This window comes from Podarcis bocagei (assembly GCF_964188305.1).
Source record: "Podarcis bocagei genome assembly, chromosome: 1".
NCBI classification, from domain to species: domain Eukaryota; kingdom Metazoa; phylum Chordata; class Lepidosauria; order Squamata; family Lacertidae; genus Podarcis; species Podarcis bocagei.
The window spans coordinates 8,079,898-8,100,563 of NC_138125.1; the positions used below are offsets into that span (position 1 = coordinate 8,079,898).

The 20,666-nt window shown below is 45.0% G+C and overlaps 1 protein-coding gene across 4 annotated transcripts in view; it reads left to right on the forward strand.

The window, feature by feature from the left end:
- Positions 1-20,284, forward strand: part of KIAA0586 — a 73,538-nt gene extending 53,254 nt beyond the window's left edge. For all 4 annotated transcript variants that reach the window (XM_081191089.1, XM_081191090.1, XM_081191092.1 and 1 more), the window contains exons 32-33: positions 691-778; positions 19,915-20,284. In XM_081191089.1, the coding sequence (XP_081047215.1) occupies positions 691-778; positions 19,915-20,054 (228 nt within the window). In that variant the 3' untranslated portion in view covers positions 20,055-20,284. The remainder of the gene's footprint in view (positions 1-690; positions 779-19,914) is intronic.
- Positions 20,285-20,666: the final 382 nt, after the last annotated feature.

A 20,666-nucleotide genomic window follows, 5' to 3' on the forward strand; every position in this document is an offset into this window, starting at 1 on the left:
AGGGTATGGAACGGTGCCTGCCTTCTTGTTGAATTAAGTCCACACCATCGGTGCCTTCCTCTGTCCCATCTAGCACGTTTGACAACCACGGACAATCACATTTAATCAGCTCAATTTTACTTTTTGATTGTAGTCTTACCTGAAAAGATGGACATGCATTACAATCCACACTTTTCTAAGAAAAGATAAATGCATAGTTAATGCACCTTTTTTTCTTAAATGAGCTTTTAAAAAGGGGGGGGCAGCTGTAGCTCAGTGGTAGAGCATCTGCAATCAGAAGGTCCCTTGTTCAGTCTCCAGTGGCATCTACAAGAAGGGCTGAGAAAGATTTCCTTGCTGAAACCCTGGAAGGTTGCTGCCAGTCCGTGTAGACAATACTGAGCTAGTAATAATAATGATAATTTATTATTTTTACCCCACCTGTCTGGCTGGGTTTCCTCAGCCACTCTGGGTGGCTTCCAACAAAGATGAAAAATACATTAAAATGTCGCACATTAAAAACTTCCCTGAACAGGGCTGCCTTCAGATGTCTTCTAAATGTTAGGTAGTTGTTTATCTCCTTGACATCTGATGGGAGCTAGGGGGAACAAAGGCAGCTTCTTGTGTTCCTGTTAAGCCGTTTTTTGTTTGTTCTGAACATTCCAACATCTAGTTGATGGTCTAACACGACATTTAATACCTGACATACAGAAAGAGTGCCAGGAGCCACAGCAGGCAGCACCCATGAAATCCAGAATCATCTGTGTGAAACCGAAATCCGAAGTCGCACAAGAGCCAGGTAAATTATTTCTTTTATGTTCTCTTCGAACTGATATGCTGGTCCACATTTTTTTATGGTAGCAGATAGTCACTTTAAACTAGGCATCCCCCAACTCGGCCCTCCAGATGTTTTGGGACTACAATTCCCATCATCCCTGACCACTGGTCCTGTTAGCTAGGGATGGTGGGAGTTGTAGTCCCAAAACATCTGGAGGGCCAAGTTGGGGGATGCCTGGTTTAAACCAACTGGTGCAATACCCTTCTGTTAATCCCCCCCCCGAGTGCCACTCGGCAGTCAGCAGGTGCTCAAGGTAGCAAATGGGCAAAAGGGTGAAGGTAATTTGGGGGGGGGGAGCAGCGAGTGCCCAGTTCGCCCTCTCTGAGCAGGGCGGCCAGGCTGTCTTAAGCAACAAGACCAAGAGAATTATTATTATTATTATTATTATTTATACCCCGCCCATCTGGCTGGGCTTCCCCAGCCACTCTGGGCGGCTTCCAACAAAATACTAAAATACAGTCATCCATCAAACATTAAAAGCTTCCCTAAACAGGGCTGCCTTCAGATGTCTTCTAAAAGTCTGGTAGTTGTTGTTCTCTTTGACATCTGGTGGGAGGGTGTTCCACAAGGTGGGTGCCACTATCGAGAAAGCCCTTTGCCTAGTTCCCTATAACTTGGCTTCTCACAATGAGGGAACCGCCAGAAGGCCCTCGGCGCTGGACCTCAGTGTCCAGGTAGAATGATGGGGATGGAGAGGCTCCTTCAGATATACTGGACTGAGGCCGTTTAGGGCTTTAAAGGTCAGCACCAACACTTTGAATTGTGCTTGGAAATGTACTGGGAGCCAATGTAGGTCTTTCAAGACCGGTGTTATATGGTCTCGGCGGCCGCTCCCAGTCACCAGTCTAGCTGCCGCATTCTGGATTAGTTGTAGTTTCCGCGTCACCTTCAAAGGTAGCCCCACGTAGAGCGCATTGCAGTAGTCCAAGCGGGAGATAACCAGAGCATGCACCACTCTGGCGAGACAGTCCGCAGGCAGATAGGGTCTCAGCCTACGTACCAGATGGAGCTGGTAAACAGCTGCCCTGGACACAGATTTGACCTGTGCCTCCATGGACAGCTGCAAGTCCAAAATGACTCCCAGGCTATGCACCTGGTCTTTCAGGGGCACAGTTACCCCATTCAGGACCAGGGAATCCTCCACACCAGCCCGCCTCCTGTCCCCCCAAAACAGTACTTCTGTCTTGTCAGGATTCAACCTCAATGAAGAACCTTCAATGAAGTAAAATAATAGCAATTTGTTTGGATCTGGAATTAATAAGCTATAATTCTATCTTATAATAGTACTGCACCATCTTTTATATCTATTTGTATGTTGAAATTTAGTTGCGCTTGGTAGCTTATTTGAATAGCATGTTATAGAAGCTGAGGCTGAATTTCAGAAATGTGCTTTGCTAAAAGCATATTGTAGGTTTCAAGGTAAACTTTTATATACTTCCTTGGGAATTTTAGCATAGATGTGAGAAGCAGCCTCATGTAGTGGTATTTGAACTAAAGAAAAAGGATATAAATACTCTGTGAAATCCTCTGTGAAATCCACAGAAAAGGATTCTGTGAAATCCTTTTATTTGTTTTTTTAAAAAAACAAGTTGAAATCTATTGTTGTTTTATTTCATAAAATTTATATACTTCTTGATTGTTAAAAAACAAAGTAGTGTTATCAATTTAAAATAACGGTCTAAAACCTAAAGAAAAAACAGCAACAATAAGCTAAAGACCAGCTTTAAAACATATGTCAACGATCTGTAAGTCTGGATAGGTTTATAGGTTCCTGCGCTGGGGTCTTGTTTGGGGGGCATTGCTGCTGTTCTTGATATTGGTTTTATTTTGGATCTTGTGATTTCTGTGGAAATGGTTCAGTTTAGTTATTTTTTGATATTTCATTTATTGATTATGACTACTTTTGTTATGTTGTAGTTGTGTGTTTTTTTCCACTTTTTTAAAGTAACCTTGAGCATGGTTTGTAAAGGCACCATATAAATAAAATTATCTATGTATGTAAACAAAAAATGTTTTCAGCAGGAGCCGAAAAGAGTAAAGTAAGCCATCCTAATGTCAATAAATCTATGGGTCTGTAAATATACGATATTTTTTAGAAGTGTGTACTTACATATGTTGTGAATGTGGCTAACATGTATCTGCATGTGCATTACAGAACATGTTACTGCTGCATCATGTATGAATGAGTCAATCTGTTAAATATGAGCTCTTGACCACAAGGTGGCAGCTTCTGTTCTTTTTTTAAGGAAGAATGACAAGGATGGGTTTCACATAGAACAGGGGTGGCCCACTCCCAAGAGACTGCAATCTACTTACAGAATTAAAAACTAGCAGTGATCTACCCCCGTTTTGGGAAGAAAAGCCCCGATTTTGGGGGGTTCATGTCAATCTTGTTGTGCTTTTTTAAGGGAGGAGGAAAGCCCCATTTTTAGGGGTGTACAGGGCAAAGTTTGCTGTTTGTTCTTTTTGCTTAAAGATAAGATCTAATAGAGCATAATCCATTTAATATATATGATACTAGTCTTCCTCTTCCCAGCTAGCTGAACAGTCAGCTGCTTAATATGACTTACTATGCAATCACCTGTGATCCCAATCCTAAGTGTTGGTAGTCCCCAAAACTGGAGGGAAAGAACTAGACACAAGTACCAGTATTTTCTGACCCATAGACCAGAGGATGAGTTTGAGTGATCATTGTCTTTTCCATGCAATGCTCAGGATTTGTGTTCCTTATGCAGTGGGATGTGCCCTCTTCTGGGTCACAGAAGGGGATTCGACTTATAAACACTTCCCCATCACATCTATCTATCTATCTATCTATCTATCTATCTATCTATCTATCTATTGGGTTGTGCAGAAATCTCACTCGCTGAAAACTTTGTGGTCATGGAGCCAATTAAGTATTGGAACCAGTCCAGTTCCTACCAAGCAAGAAATGCATAATAGTGAATACATGGCATTGAAAATGAGTAATCTGGATCTTTTGTGTGTGTGCGCGATACGCAGGAGAAACCAAAATGCTTATCATCCCTTACGCAACCAATCTAGCAAGTGCTGCAGCTTCCACGGGGAAATGGGTGGTCTGGAGAGCAATTGTGAAAGCTTCCAGGGGGGTTCGTGTTCTGTGCTAAAGACATCTTCCTTCCTTAGATTTGGAAGCTATTATGTGTCACAGAATTCATTTCCTCGGTTAATAGATTCATTACTTGGCTTTGCAAGATAGTTTGCTGTCGTCTCTTCATTAGCCAGAAATTATTCTAATGAATTGCAGTACTTACTGTGGTATAGCAAATCCCTACCAGATGCTTCAGCTGGAAGGGATGATGTTGGAGCCAACTGTGGAGCTCAAATCAGGACAAGAAAATGATAAGGCTATGGGGATTGTTTGGTTTGGCTTGGTTTTGGGGGTCTTTTTGCTGGTGTTCCAGAAGTGGCTTTAGGAAGTGGCATTATAGAGCTGGCCAGAATCAGAACCTGGGGCAGCTTTCAGGGACAGACTTCCATCTGAAAGGTCTGAACAATCCTGGGTTCATAGTTTAGTAATTACTCCTCCCCCTTTGAGATATCACTGGAGGGGTTCACACCAGACTACTTCTAGTAGGTTTCAGAGCCATAAGACCTGCTTGGCAGGGGGTTGGACTTGATGGCCCTTGTGGTCTCTTCCAACTCTATGATTCTATGACCTTCTGAGCCTAGAAAGTTGATGAGGTTTTAGAGCCAGGTCACAACAGAGTAGAGTTGGTTACAGTACAGTGGTACCTGGGGTTACATACGCTTCAGGTTACAGACTCCACTAACCCAGAAATAGTACCTCAGGTTAAGAACTTTGCTTCAGGATGAGAACAGAAATTGTGCTCTGGCGGCGCAGCGGCAGCGGGAGGCCCCATTAGCTAAAGTGGTGCTTCAGGTTAAGAACAGTTTCAGGTTAAGTACAGACCTCCAGAACGAATTAAGTACTTAACCCGAGGTACCAATGTACTAAGTTGCTACTCCGCTGTTCAGAAAATTGAGTAGCTAACAAAGCACATTTTGCTACCTGGGTTATAAGGTTTGGTAAGCTTATAATGCCTGGTATTCCAGTTCTGGTTTGTTGCTTGCTTGAGTAAAAACCTTTAGGAATTTGAGTCAAAGCATGGGGCTGAAACAATTATGACAGTAGGTCTTACTGCAGGATTTCGTATCTCTATGTCTTCTGTAAAGGCCAGAAATGCTTCTGTAACCTTGAGTCTGGATTCCTGTAATGCACCCTATATGGGAATGCCCTTGGGCCTGGCTTGGAAGCTCCTGCTGGAGCAGACTGGAGCATCCAGACTGCTGATGGTGACACGTGGCCAACAATATATAACACCCTTGTTAGAACATCTGCACAGGCTGCCCATTTGCTGCCAACCAGGATGAAGGTCCTTGCCAATTAACAAAGCCCTGAACAACTTAGGTCCAGCAATACCTGGGGAACTGTCTAAACTCTGATCCCAGCTCAGTCACTGAGATCATCTGCAGGAGTGTTGGTGGTGACAACATCCCCCAGTTGACAAGGAGCAGCTGACCTCCGCATGAAGGAGAACGAAACAGTGTCATCGGCCCAGTCTTGTAGGATCCTCTAACTACCAACAGAGATTCATCAGGCACCTTCTGTTTGAACCTCTAAAGACCTGCTGAAAAGTTTTGTATTCCACCAGGCTTTACATAGACAATTTAAAGCATGCTTTTCAGTAATAATGAATTGCTGATCTCTGGTTTTAAATTGCTATGTAGCATTGGTACATAAAAATATTATTGTAAACCACTTTGGTATTTTTTTGTGATATAGCAATATATTGATATTTTTTTCTAAAGAAGTAACATAAAGTAAATGACAGGTAATGTGGAGCCTGGTGAGGCCTTTCAATATCAAGGGGGAAAGTGGGGAAGAGAAGGAGAGGTGCTACCAGCTGCTGCAATAGAAATCAACATTAATATTGTTTTCTTCTTGGTGCTACCTTGGATTCCTATACTACTGGTGAAACTTCATCCTGTAGAGCCTTTGCTTTGTCATCTGTGCCAAATACGCTTTTAAAAACAATTGTTATTCTCTCCTCCTTTCCCCTCCGAAAGGCTTCTTGCCAGAAACAAATCTTTCTCACAGTCCCTCGCAGGACCCGGACACTTACTCTAGGATATAGCTGGAACAGCTCTGAGCGCCCTGCATTGTGTACATAGTAATTGCCACTGCCTTCATTGAGAAAAGCGAAACGGCGAGATGGGCAAGGATCCCGCTGGCACCCGCCTTGAGTGGCCCTGAATAAAAGCAGATGAGGGTGATGCTGAGCTGGCGAGGCTGACCTGCGTTCACCCCATCAGGCATACGTCCCTTTACATAAACAGGGAACCGAAAAGCAGAATGAATGGACGTTTAAAGGAAGGGGCACGCTGGGATGCTAATGACTGTATTAGCCCAGGAGCCGGTTAGTTACCCTTCCCTACGCTTCTTGCAAATTAGGGCCGCAGCAGCATGGTGCCTGTCACTTCCGAGTTGCGCCAAGCAGAAAATATAAAGCTGTCCTTAACTGCCCCCTTGGCCTATACCATGCAGAAAGCTGGGGGCTAAATTAGAGGCTGAAAAAGTTGAGCAGGTTATAGCTGGTGCTGCGTGCGTCTGTATGTATGGAATTTCAGTTGTTTCGTTTCTGGGAGTAATTGTTGAGATGGTGTGATGGGGATTCATGATAAAAATTATGTGGAGGCAGAGGGATATGGCTGGGGGGAGGAGAGGCTGTTGGCTTCTGCTGCAAAACAATCCACCCTAAAGGGCCGGTGATGAATGTGGCCGAGGAGGTGATGGAGGCTTGGGGGCCAGGTTTGAGGTTCTGCACCTTAGCACTACCTTCAATTGGACTCAGTCCCAGGGTTCCAGAGGGAGGAAAACGTCACGGGGAGTCATGGCTACCACTCTGGTTCACAACCCAAGCAGGTTCAAAGCTAATGGCAATCATAGCTTAGGGGATCCCCCTGATTTCAATGAGAACTGGGTGCAGTGAACTTCCTCTGACCCCTGAACTTACTGTAACTTATCTCCTGGTTCTCATGTCTAGGATTGCAGCAGAGGGATGTTCCGGTACTATATATTTAATTCCAGCCATGTTGGCTAGTTGCTTGTGTGACACTCCAGCGTTGCTAGGCTGCGCGCATGTGTTGTTCTGTACATAATCTGACATCAAATAGGTTTACATTAGTTCAATGAAACACAGCACTTAACTCAGAAAAGCCATTTAAGATTTTAAGTAAAAGCCAGGCCTATTTGGGTAGCTCCCTAATTGCCAGTGTTTCAGGGCGCTGCGTGTCCCCCCTCTCCCTCTCCCTCTCTTAAGAGCATAATTGTAGTTCTTCAAGTGATTGCTGCGCATAGTTGGCAGGCCTTAACGAAGGTTTCTTTTAGCAGATTGCAGTCGTGAATTATTATTTTTATGAAAAAATTATAAATAGGGAATATTTAATACTATTCCCCGTTGCTTGAGCACAGTGATATGCTACTTAGAAAACATGCTTCTTATTTCCACTGTTGTGTCCCACACATGTACGTGGCTGCCTGGCTTTTGAATTTATTTATTTTTCACATTTATATACCACCTTTATCTCGCAAGGATCTCAAGGTGGTTGATGTGGCTCTCTTCCTCCTCCTCCTCCTCCTCCTCCTCCTCCTCCTCCTCCTCCTCCCCATTTCATCCTCACAACAACAACCCGGTGAGGGTGGTTGGACCTAAGAGATGATGGCTATCTCCAAGGTCACCTAGCGAGCTTCATGGCTGAGTGGGGATTCGAACCCTGCTGTCCCAGGTCCTAGTCCAACGCTCTTAACCACTAAACCACCACTGGCTCTCTGGTTCAGGTGTTGACTCTCTAGTTCTCTGCTTGTCGTAAGAGCAAAAGCTTCTGAGCTCCTCCTGCCGGCTGCGCAGGAGGAGAAAAGGGAACAGAGAAGCACACAGCGTTGTGCTTGCTGTGGTTCATGCATGTTTCACTAAGCCAGGTGTGGGGTGCTGCTCAAATGTTGCTGGATTCCCATAATCCCTGGCGGTTAGCCATTCTTGCTGGGATTGAAGAGAATTATATGAGCCACATCCAGAGGACCAAAGCTTCCCCACCCTTGCACTAGGCCACAGTTTAGTGTGACATGCTAATCCTGTGATGATAATTTGGAAAGGTAAGAACCAGAGAGATAGGACAGGCAAATATGGGGCATTCAAAAAAAGCACCGTATTTTTCGCTCTATAAGACGCACCAGACCATAAGACGCACCTAGTTTTTGGAGGAGGAAAACAAGAAAAAATATATTCTGAATCTCAGAAGCCAGAACAAGAGGGATCACTGCACAGTGAAAGCAGCGATCCCTCTTGCTGTTCTGGCTTCTGGGATAGCTGCACAGCCTGCATTCACTCCATAAGATGCACACACATTTCTCTTTACTTTTTAGGAGGGAAAAAGTGAGTCTTATAGAGCAAAAAATACAGTATACTGCCCTTCATCCATAGAACTCAGGGCAGTTCACAGCATGAAAATACAAGATAAAAACACAAAATGCATAATAAAAACAAGAACAAAAATAAAGCAATAACCCTCCCTCCCACAAACGTATTTAAAAGGGTACAGGATGTTAATCAGCCAAATGGAAGGGACCATTAAAGGTGTTCTGAGTGCCTGAAAAGTTTGCATAGTGTATCTGGCATAAGGAGTGAACCCTGATGTCTGTGATATCTTATGCATGGTCCTCAGTTGGATAGTCAGTAATGGTGAAAAAGACTCCCTGAAATCTTCCCTTGCCTCCGTACTGCCAATCAGTAGACATAAGAGTGTCTGCTGTAGTTAGCACTTTCAGTTGATGCAGGGGCCACAGTGAGGTCCAGCAGACCTGGCTATGCGCTGTGTGTGCACCTGCTGAAAAACATATCCCAGAATCCTCTGGACCACACTGGGTTGTTGTGGCACACACCTGCAGGAGTTCCTCAGTAGGCAAGTTGGTGTGAACAGGATTTCTTGAAAGAGGGAATACTTCCAGCACAACAAAGCCCACTTAGATAAAAATGGGTTCACCAATGTTGTCGCTATGTGGATAACTCATTTTTTTACTGTCAAAGCAGTGAGATGGCCACACCTTCTGGGAGGTGTTCGAGGAAAAGAAGGTCCGCCTTATTTAGAAATTTCCAAGAGGAAATTCCAAGTAAAATAAATATATACTTTACAGTTTTCTTAAGGTGCCTTAAGGCAGAAGCAGAATGAGCAACACACACAAAAACACACACACACACACACACACTCGAAGGACTCTGGAGGAAAGGGGGATTGGGAGGCTAATCTGGACTGAAATTAATGAATGTAAGAATTAGAAATAAAAACTCCTCAGCCTAAACAAAAGAGGAGCAATTTCCCCTCTTAACCAGAGCCACACAACCGTTTCTTGTTTGCTTCCACTCTGCTTGACTGTTGTTGTGTTCTGCTAACTCTCTTGGGCAGTAGCTTGACTTTTGTTGAATGAGCCGATTGTTTTCCTTTTGTGTTGCCCGTCAAGCGAGCCCCCATCTGGTTTGCATCAGACTGTTTTCACAGCCAACAACTGCTGCCTTTTCTATATCCCGACACTTAAGGGCCCCCACGCTATCAAAGCATTGCTGTGAGAGTCTGTCTGGCTGGACCCATGCAGCTGTGCCCTGGCAGCTTGAAGCTATTAGCCAAATAATGGCAACTTAGAACTTGAACCGGCTCTTATTCCCATTGGTGGTGGGTGGGTGGGTGGGTGTATGTGTGTGTACACTGAACAGAATACCGTACTGCTGAACCCCACAATTCAGCAGTGGGAGCCCCCAGTTCCATCTCTTCTTTCTAAAACTTTCTAGGGTTGTGTTTTTGCTTTTTAATTTGCAAGCATCTGAGAGAACTGCAGTTTCTAAAACACAAACACATAAACCAGGGACACCTCCTTTAATGTTACTTTGAACCGCTTCCTGTGGCATTCTTCGAGATAATACTTGGCGTGCAGCAATACAAGGAGGATTTGCTTGTTCAAACTGTGATTTATTTATCTTTTAGGATTGCCAATGGACACAAGGTTGCTTTTGTATTCAGGAAACTTCAAGGGCTGCTTGCAGACCCTGACTTTATGCTGCTTCATGCATTTTCTGCATGAGGATTTTTCTTCTTCTAACGTGCGGCACAGTTGGGACCCCTGGCAGACCCTGCTTCCAGATTGTAAAAGGGCTATCTGGTCCTCAAGGTTCATAGGCCTTCTCTGAATGGCTGGGCCGGGCCTATTAAAGCCCTGGAAATCACAGCTGGCCTTAGTGAGGCTTCCTTCGGTCTGTGATATGACAATCCTCTTTTCCCCCGGGGCATCATCTACGTGTGGAAAAGTAGGTATTGCCACTGGCAATTATTCAGATATTATTACGAAGTCGATGTGCTTTCTAGTGAGCAGTGATTACTTACTGCTACTCCTACTGTACTTTTTAACACAGAGATGTGCCTTATGTATGTGTGTGTGGATGGATGTGCCGTGTGTGTGTGTGTGTGTATTATAATTGCACGTGTGTGTGCTCACTGTAGAGACAGATTGAGAAGGCGAAGGCTCTGACATTGCTCTTGAGTGTGTGTGTATCTGCACGCGCATTGCGATGCGATCTCTGTCTCTCTCACACACATTTTCTTGCACAGCTTTGAGGAATGCTGGAAGAGCAGCGTGAGGCCACAGCGCTACAGTTGCCAGCACGCCATCTGATGTGAAAATGGGGGGGGGGGCTTCCTCAACGCTGCATTAATTTTGTTTGCTCCTGGCACCCGTTGCGTGTAGGATTCTTATCGCTGTCACTTTCAGAAACAGATCTGATTGTCTAAAATAGCTTCTCTCTTGCTGGCTTCCTCTGCTCCAGTATAACACAAAGCTTGCAAGTAAATCCGTCTGCTGATACTCGCAAGCAGGACAGCCAAGCCGCCCCAGTTGTTTCCCTCCTAAACGTGGTTTTTCCTAGCCATCGTGCACATCCATTTAAGCTTATCCTCACATGTCTAGAAACACTTTAATTTTTTTTTTTAATCAGCTGGAACCAAACTGGAATGTTAAAAGGCTTGTGTTGTAAGTCGTTCTGAGTTTCTGTAAGAAAAGCGACAAATAAGTTTAATAAATAACAACAATTACTCAGGTTGTTGTTATGTTGTGTACCTCTGCCATCTGGCGCACTTGGCCCCAGCAGGACCCTTGAAATTCACGTGTTTACTGCCTTGATGCTAGGATGCTTTTCTAGCTATGGACAAATTCTTCTAGTAGCTCAAATGGTAATAAAGACACCTGATCTGTTGGCCTTGCCAGAGCTCTGGAGAGAGGAAACAGAATTGTGCTGGGCCATCAACGTGCTTTACGGTTTATGAGACAACTGGACCTAAAAGCCTCTGTGGAACAGCAGGAATGTGTACTGCTGTTCTTCGGCTTCTACTAGGGAACGTGTTTGCAGATGGGGGAAGCACAGCACTCCCTCCCTCTGCCTGACTGCCCAGAGCCATTGCCTACATTGTGTATTTTGGGTTTACATTCAGCTGTCCTCTCCTCGGGCATCTACATTGGCTGACAGTCTGTTTCTCAGTGCAATTAATGTCACGGACTGGTTGGACACAGAGGAATAATGGGAGGAACCAGCTGGCAAACCACCAAGGTAAAGAAGGCTCAGAACCCAGGGATTGGTGGTGGGACAACAAGTGGTCAGAGACAGAAGACTGGGAGGGAGGGGAGGTGTCGGAATCTGAAGAGGTAACAGGGCTTAGTAAGCGGGGGCAGTCTGTGGCAGAGAGAAGTCCAGAATCAAAAGCAGAGCAGGAGAGGAGGGAGGCCAAGAGACAGAAATGGCTGGTGAAGAGTCATGGGTGTCTCCCCCTCCTACTGTGACAAGCTCCCTTCCCCCTGAATCAGAAGAGGCATGAAGAGGGCGGAGGAGAGGTTAGTGTCAAGCAGGCGCAGTCTCGGATTGCTTGGGGGGGAAACCCTTTAAAAAGAAAACCTTTAAAAAGAAAACACTCCTAAATGACTTAGGACATTTCAGCAAATGTGGGATGTGCTTCCCAGGAAGGTTCACCTGCCATAGCCTTTGATATCTTTCCGGTACTGGGTCAAATCCCATCAAATGCAGGACTGCGAGAGTATCAGCTAGCTGGTTTTCGTTCTGTTTTTCTTTCTTGTTTTCTAATGTGTGTTTCCCTGCACACTCTGTAGTATTGCATTGTTTTATTTTGTGTCTAACTTGTTGGTTCGGTGCTAATATTTTGTAAGCCACCCTCAGAGGCCCTGGCTTTAGGGTGGCAGATACATTTATAAAACAGATAGAACAAAACAGTAATTCAAGGGATGCTCTTAATCTGCGTATTAGCTCAGTGCAGATATTAGGGTGTGTGAGCAAGAAGGAAGCAGACTTAATGCTTAACTTGGCTGCACTTCTTCCAGTCCCAGAAGTTTCTGTTAAAAATCTGGGCCACTTTCCTAGTCAGCCTGGGTTGGGCTGCAGATGAAAGAGATGAGATTAAAGCAAAAACACTTTTCCTTGTTTGCATAGTTTTGACCCAAGCCCAGGCAGTAAGTGATAGCAACAGTGCTATCTCCTTTCACTAAAATAAAAACAGTTTATCCCAGTGTAATCATCTGCTTATGTTTCGGTTTCTTCCCCTCTTCATAGCCTTCCCTTATATAGCATTTTTGTATAAAACATTAAGTTGAATATAAGCTACAAATATTTGTAACAAAAGATTAAAGCTTCATATTTAAAGCCAGGGGAGGGGTGTGAGACGTGCAGAATAAACAAGAACTGAAAATGGATTTTCCCGGAACTTGGGGGTCAGTGTTTCTCTCCCCCCCCCCAATAACAACAAGAAAAATTGGATGGGGAAACAATGCAAACACGTCACTATTATTATTTTAAAAAGCAAACAGAAAGGAAGCATCTTTGGAAAGTGTCCTGAAAGAAGACATTGAAGTCATTTTTGTTGTCTCCATTAACTTGTGCTTAGCAGTGAAACAACGTCGGCAGCGGCCCACTTATGCAGGGGTTACGTTCCGAGGTATCGCCTGCGTCAGTGAAAAGCCTGCAAACACCCCCTCAACCTCTGGAAAGCCTTGAAAAAAACAGCAGCATTTACCAGACGCCAAACTCCACCACATTTGCTCCCTCCAAACCTCCTTGCTCAAACACCAACTCTCCACAGAGCCACAGCGGTCTGTGCAAGGGCTCCTGGGATTGCACTTGCAAAGGCTTGTGGGGTGGCTAGGTACTGTTTTCATGCCTGGGCTCTTTGAGGGTTGTTTTTGCCATTTTTAAAGTACTTCCAGGATCGGCATGATGCACATCAGTTGGTTATGGCCTGTATTTGAAAGGGACTCAGAGATCCATGGTAGCTCTCAAGACTTCCTCAGGGAACCTGGCTCCAGAAGGCAAATTTGTCCACCACTGCTGATCTTCTGCTTTGGAGCTTTCTCACGGGTCACGGAGTGAGACTAAAACCCAACAAGTCTGTCCAGAACAGATGTCCCGTGGTTATCAAGCGGAGATCCTTCAGCCAGCTAGTCAATATGGAAAGGCAGGCCAGAAATCTTGAAAAGCACTGCAGTAGGAAAACAGATTAATTTTGACTGATTTGGTTTGTTATATTTCTGTGCCGCTTTTAATTCAAATGAATCCCAAAGCGGCTTACAAAGAAACAAATAACAATACAGTAACATGATTACAGCACAAATACAGTATATACAGTGGTACCTCGCAAGACGAATGCCTCGCAAGACAAAAAACTCGCTAGACGAAAGGTTTTTCCGTTTTCGATTTGCCTCGCAAGACGAATTTCCCTATGGGCTTGTTTCGCAAGACGAAAACGTCTCACGACTTTGTTTCCTTTGTCTAAAAACAAAGACATGTTTTGTTTATAAAGTTAATTTATTTTCCCTTCAGTTTTTGAACTGCTCTTTACAGTATGTGTGACTTTAAAGAGCAGTTAATAAACTGTTGTACCAAATTTGGCTTTGTTTGGACTTTTTTTGACCATAGGAATGCATTAATTGATTTTCAATGCATTCCTATGGGATTTCGTGATTCGCAAGACGAAAAATTCGCTAGACGACAAAACTTGCGGAACGAATTAATTTCGTCTTGCGGGGCACCACTGTAGGAGCAATGAACAAATCATCAGTAAAACAATCCATAAAACACCATCAACAAAACAACTAAAAAAATAAGCTGAACTGAACTATTACAACAAAAGCCATATTATACAGTTAACAATTCAATGCCGCATTTTATCATCTATAAAACAGTAGCAACAGCATTAACGAAATAGCAACCCAAAAACAAAACAAACCCAACTGAGTTCGTGCACACACTGTCTGTCCCAGTCCCATGACTCATAGTCTTTCACTCTATTCAGTTCATTAAGAGACACATATCCATTATGCTTGTGGCAGGAATTCCATTCGGAAGGTTCCTTGGGCTGGAGATGGGGCAGCGCAAGTGAGCCCAACCACCCCATGATGATAGTCAAAGTCTCTATCCCTTCCCTGTTCTTCTGGAAACAGCTCCCTTATGATTTTAATGGCTCCGTGGGTTCAGTCTAGGTTTTAAAAACTCTGGATTCTGCAGAGCTCTAGATTCTGGGCTTCAAAAGAAAAATCGGGGTAGGGGAAATGACAGCAGCCAGCTTTTTGCTTCTTCTGTGTACTGTAAGAATCAGGTCTATATTCCTACCCTCTGCCTCCTGTTCCTTTGGCACTATTCAATCTGTACAAAGGCCCAACCCTCTCAGCTCATTTCTGTTTGTAGGAAATATCCTCCTCCTCCTCCTGCAGCACAGTGTGGCATGATCCGTGAAGGAGAATGGGAAACCTTTTGCTTATTGACGGCTCCCTCTCTCCAGTACTGTCCCAGATGCTTGCGAGTAATTTTGGAAGTGCTGGCACTCAGCCCAGTAGACTGCCTCTCCACAGACTGCTGGAAAAGCAGCTGAGGTGTGGACCTTTTCACACCATTAAACTCTTCACATTATCATGAACGTGTCTCGGTCCTGCATGTAAATTCTGCCGTGGTTTTAGAGAACCATTTTGTACCCACTCTGGGAGAACTGGAGTCCCTGGTCCAGTGACCTTCAAGGGAGAGTGCAGTGTTGGAAACGGGAATAATTTCCATTAAGCATTGGATATAAAGGACTGGATAAGACCTGAAGGTCACCCAGTTTCTCTGTTTTACGTTAGCCCAGGCCATAGTCATCAAGCAAAAATGAGTAATGAAAAGGTATCCCCTGCGGCAAACATGGTTTGGTCTGGCAGGAATACGTGAGTTAATTCCAAGAAGCTGTGTGCTGCATTGGTTAGAGTGTTCAACTATGCCGGGGGGGGGGCGTTTGTCAGTCCAAGGGTCAAATTCCCAAATGGGCAGCTTTCTGAGGTCCACATGCCACACCCAGCCTGGACCTTAACCTCTGTTGCTTGGCCCCTCCCCATTATTTGTCCCGTTAACATCTTTTGCTGCTCCAGTTTAACCACCATCCAGAGATTTTTTTCTCCCTTGCCGCCCTTTATGATTCAAACTGCCTCTGCTTGAGGCTAATCTGACTTCCTTAGGGCCCGGGACCTCTAGGGTGTTGCTATTTATAGACCTTAAGGTCCTCCATGGGGCATACCAGGAGAGGTGGTCCCATAGGTACAAGGGTCTTAGGCCATGAAGGCTTTCCATGACTAATAACCCCGATGGATTTTCTCTACCTCCAAAGCTGGAGGCAGCATCTTTCTGAATACCGGTTGCTGGGAACTGCAGTGGAGCAGGAGAGGGCTTTTGTGCTCAGATCATACTTTGGGGTTCCCATAGACGTCTGGTTGGCCTCTATGAGAACAGTAAGCCTGATCCAGTGGTTCTTATTCCAGATGAGAAAGGCAAAGGACCCCTGGACAGTTAAGTCCAGTCAAAGGCAAGGTGCAGTGCTCATCTCACTTTCAGGCTGAGGGAGCCAGCATTTGTCCACAGACAGGTTTCCGGGTCATGTGGCCAGCAGGACTAAACTGCTTCTGGTGCAACGGAACACCATGACAGAAACCAGAGCGCACGGAAAAGTCGTTTACCTGTACCTCCAGACGAGAACAGGGGTGATGTTAGAGAGAGGACCAGATGCTTCAAAAGGTGTTTTTCATTTCTCTCTCAGGGATGTCAGGGTGGGCATCAGGAACATGTCAGCAATAACTCACAAGGTGTCAGTGAACCTAACTCTTTATTCAAAGAGTGCCTAGTGAGCACTGCAGCTCTTCCCAGTAGGCCTTGCCCCAATGAGTCAGTTGCAGGGACTAAAGGTCCCTGCCTTCCCACAGCTCTCTTAAGTCTCCTCCCCCTGGGGGTTCTTCCCAAGCATTCTGAGACTCTGTCATCTTGCCTGTCTCTACTCCACCCTCTTCAGACCTCTGAGGAGACCAGTGGGGCAGAAGATCTGGTCACAACAAGAGAGGGAGACCCCCCCCCGGCTTCTTCAGCCACCTGCCTCATCTCTGCCTCGTGGCCCCCTCCTCTCCAGCCTCCAGTCTCTTGACTTCTGTCTGCCACAGCCTCTTCCTGCTCAGTAAACCCTGTTACCTCTTCAGCTTCCAACACCTCCTCCCAGGCTTCTCCCTCTGACCACTCATTGTCATCCCGCCAGCAATGAGCTCTGAGCCTTCTTCCCTTGGGGGTTCCTCAGCTGGTGCCGCCCACCATTCCTCTGCATTCGGCCAATCTGTGACAGGGGACCCTTTCAAATTCCACTTTTCTGTCTGCCACAAAGACGTTCCTGTCTACTCACTGCAGAAGATTCCTGGGGCAAATTTGCTTCATGCTAGCCAGGCTTGTTGAGCCGCTCTCTCTGTTGATCTGTGTGAACTGAGAGCATAAGATTCTGCATTTCCTGATATAATGGCAATGTGGCTTGGGTCCTTTTGTTTCAGTCCCTTTCCACTGCTGTCACACACTGAAAGGACATTGAGCTGCAATGCACTATGGCCCTGAGGTCTCTCTTCTTATAAACTTCAGAAGAAACCCAAGGTTCTCCAGAATATAATCCAAAAAACGCTCGTGTGAAACATGGTGAAATTAATAAGTTTAATACATGGGTAGGCAAACTAAGGCCCGGAGGTGGGATCCAGCCCTATTGCCTTCTAAATCCAGCCTGTGGACGGTCTGGGAATCAGCGTGTTTTTACATGAGTAGAAGGTGTGCTTTTATTTAAAATGCATTTGTGGGGCATAGGAATTCGTTCATCCCCCCCCCAAAAAAAAAATATAGTCTGGTCCCCCACAAGGTCTGAGGGACAGTGGACTGGCCCCCTGCTGAAAAAGTTTGCTGACCCCTCGTTTAATACATGGTGGTTTGTAGCATTTTAAGACTGTTGTTAGATCCCTTTCATTGTATGCTGTTTTCACTTGCAGCCAAGTGAGCATTTTCAGCAGTCTTCAGTCTTTATCTTTTGTGAACAGCCATTAGATCCACAGCTTTTAGGTCCACTGGGAAAATGCTGTTAGGCATACATGTAGCGCATTAGTGCTTCTGGAAGCATCGCTTTCGAAAACCGTTTTCGCAAGTCAGGCAGCTGCTTGTGCATCACGAGGCCCGGATTTTCCTTCCCTTTACAACAGCAGCCGGCAGTTCTCATTCAGCCTTAAAATAAAAGGAACAGCACAGCTCGAAAGAAGCAGGACACCAAACCACTTCTCTGCAAAGAAAGGCTCTAAAGGGTTGGAGACCCTCTCATTCTGGAAAGACGCAACTGAGAAAGGAGGAAGCAGGCCAGCTGGAAAGGAGCTTCGCAGCAAGATCTCCAAATACTCTCCTTGTGAATTGCTGTTTTCCTTGAGATCTGTGACTTTCCACATAGTTGGTCCAAGAAGAGCCCATTGACTTTTCTTTTTAATAAAGTGTCTGTTCCTTTTCTCCTGGGAGTTGCATGGCCTGCCAGGGTGTGCACCCCAGCATCTTTCAGAGGCAGTGTAAGAATTTTTTAATTTAATGCCTTTCATGGCATGTGACTCTTGTCTGCTATATTTATAGGATGTTATATCATTGCCATGGAGAGACAGGCAGGCTCTGCCTCCATGCCTCTGCTGTTTTCCAAGAGACCGCAGAAACCCATATTCTTATCCATGGCTGTGCTGAGCACCTGAAATGTCAGGCTTCTTAGCATCTTGAGCAAGAGCAGCTTAGATAGTTGACCTCACTGCCTTCCTTGAGAGGCCTTACCAAAGTGCAAAGGCACGGTTCGCTTTGCTGTCCGTCATGCTAAATAAACTCGGACTCCCTGATCAGAAACTTGGGCTGGCCTGGTGGCGAAGAGACCCTGGGAGCAGGAAGAGCCAAGTGGCCTCTAGCTGGTCACTTTAGAACAGGTCAGCAACCTTTTTCAGCCGTGGGGCCGGTCCACTGTCCCTCAGACCATGTGGTGGGCTGGACTATATTTTGAAAAAAATATATGAACAAATTCCTATGCCCCACAAATAACCCAGAGATGCACTTTAAATAAAAGGACACATTCTACTCATGTAAAAACACGCTGATTCCTGGACCGTCCGTGGGTCGGATTTAGAAGGCGATTGGGCCGCATCCAGCCCCCATGCCTTAGGTTGCCTACCCCTGCTTTAGAAGCTCATACCCGTTGCTTGTCTGCAGCTTCAATGCCAGGGCTGATCTGCTAATTAGTAGTCTCCGAAGCACAATACAGAACAGACTATATGAATCTGAGCTGCCGTTGCATAGCCACAGTAGATAATTAAGCAGGGGAAGAGTTGGTAAATATTATCCCTCTAGGGTTGAGGGGAAAATGTTAGTTGCTATGCATGTCAGTGAAAGAAGCAAGATTATTAATGTAGCATGCCTCAGTAGTAATGCAAACTGCACTAGAGACTTGGGTTTCGTACTTCTAATGACTCAGGGCCCCGGCGCTCTCAACTGATACTTCCTTTTGGTTTGTTGCACCTTGGGTGGGCAAGATGCGCAGCCAGTCCTGGTTTCTTCATATAACAATAGCTGCCTGCTGTAGATTTTAGTTTCAGGTGAGATTAGTTGAGCTTGTGGCTGAGGGGGCTGCCTTATGAAAGTCAGATGTGGTGGACATTCAAGCTGCTGTGCACATCGATCCAGTAGAATGACGAGAGTCTATGCTTTGTGCAAATTAGCAGTTGGAAAAGAAGTCCAAAGACTATATATGATTCTCTAAAACGTTTACTAAATTCATATCCTGTCCTTCTTCCCAAAGGGACCCAGGGCAGCAAACACATTCATGATTTTAAAATGTACAATAAAAAATGCTTAGAAGCTCTTTATGACATCTTAAAAGATGCACAATGAAATTTTTAAAACAATTTTTAAAACAGATGTAACCGGATTGTAACCAGACATCATCGCTATGCTCTTTTCACATCAACAGGCAGAGTTCCAGAGCACATTAGTGTCAATTGATGGTTGCCACACTGGTGTGCAGAGAGCAGGAATCATATCATAGAAACATAAGAAGCTGCCATTTCCTGGGCCAGCTCACACATGTGTGCCCAAGACTCACATGTGCGTTCTCTGTCTCTTCTATGTTCATGGAAATCGCAAGTTCCCTGAGTACATCTGACTAGGCAAACGACGGTTTTCACTTACCCTCCCAAACAAACTTGCAAACCGCAATTTGAAGTGGCCCCACTAGAGAGATGGGCAGAGTTAAGGGGGTCGAGTGGTCTTTAGCGATTATAGTCATGGATGCTTGTAATCCTCATACAGTCCGGTTTGATTAGCTTAACATTTCTTCTCCTATTTTTGGATTTGGAAGAAACTAGCCCCTCTCCTGTTTAGTGTTTGTCCGGGTTACTAGCAGTGTGGGTGGCTGACAGATGTCAGAGAAGACACCCAGGAAAATCTGAGTCAACAATGCAGCTGCCTGCATAAAATCTTCTGGCGATGTCTTCCCATGTGCCGATGCTGCATGATCCAAACAGCATGCGCAGGGCCTCATGGCGTTTTTACATACGAAGATGATGAAATCAGACGGCAGCTTTAGCACATCTTGCATTTGTTCGCTTGGCTCAGCTTGGAAACGACTAAATATTCTCTCTGTTTCAGGGGGAGAAACGGCACCTGATTTAAGTTTCCTGCCTTCGCCAGCAAAGATGTCTACGATTGTACCATCTGCCAGCATAGACGACCAAAGCTTCAGTTCTGTCCACGGCAGTGCAGATTCGTCAGGGGCTGATACGTTTTGAAGTGTGCATGTGTATTTGTGACACAGACGCATGAGCTGGGAAAGGAGAGCGTTGGCAGCTGTTTGTGCGGAAACAATATACGGTGCAGAAATGGCATCAAACACATGTTTTGACATCGAATTAATTGGCTTGCCTTTCATCACTAGAAACTTTTTATACGTGTGTGTTTCTTACATGTGAATATGTGCACTCTTTTTTAACAAATTAAATATTTTATTTTAAAAAATGAATTTCAGCCTTGCTGGGTATCTTACAAGCCCTGTGTTTTCTTTCCTTTCCTTTTTTTGACTTGTTGTTGCATGTTTATAATAATAATATTTTTATTATTTATATGCCACCCAACCGACTAGGTTGCCCCAGCTGCTCTGGGTGGCTTCCAGTGATAGAAGACAATAAAATATTAAAAACAACAACAACAATAAAACCTTTAAAAATTCACTATATGGGGCTGTTTGGAAGGGGAAGGGGGATCGGGCCATTCAGGGGAATGTAGGAGCAAAGCAGGCCATTCGTTCCTCTAACTCAGTATAACCTACACTGACTGGTAGCAGTTATGCAGGATTTGAGACATAGGGCTTCTCCAGCCATTTCTGGAGAAGCATGAATTTGAAC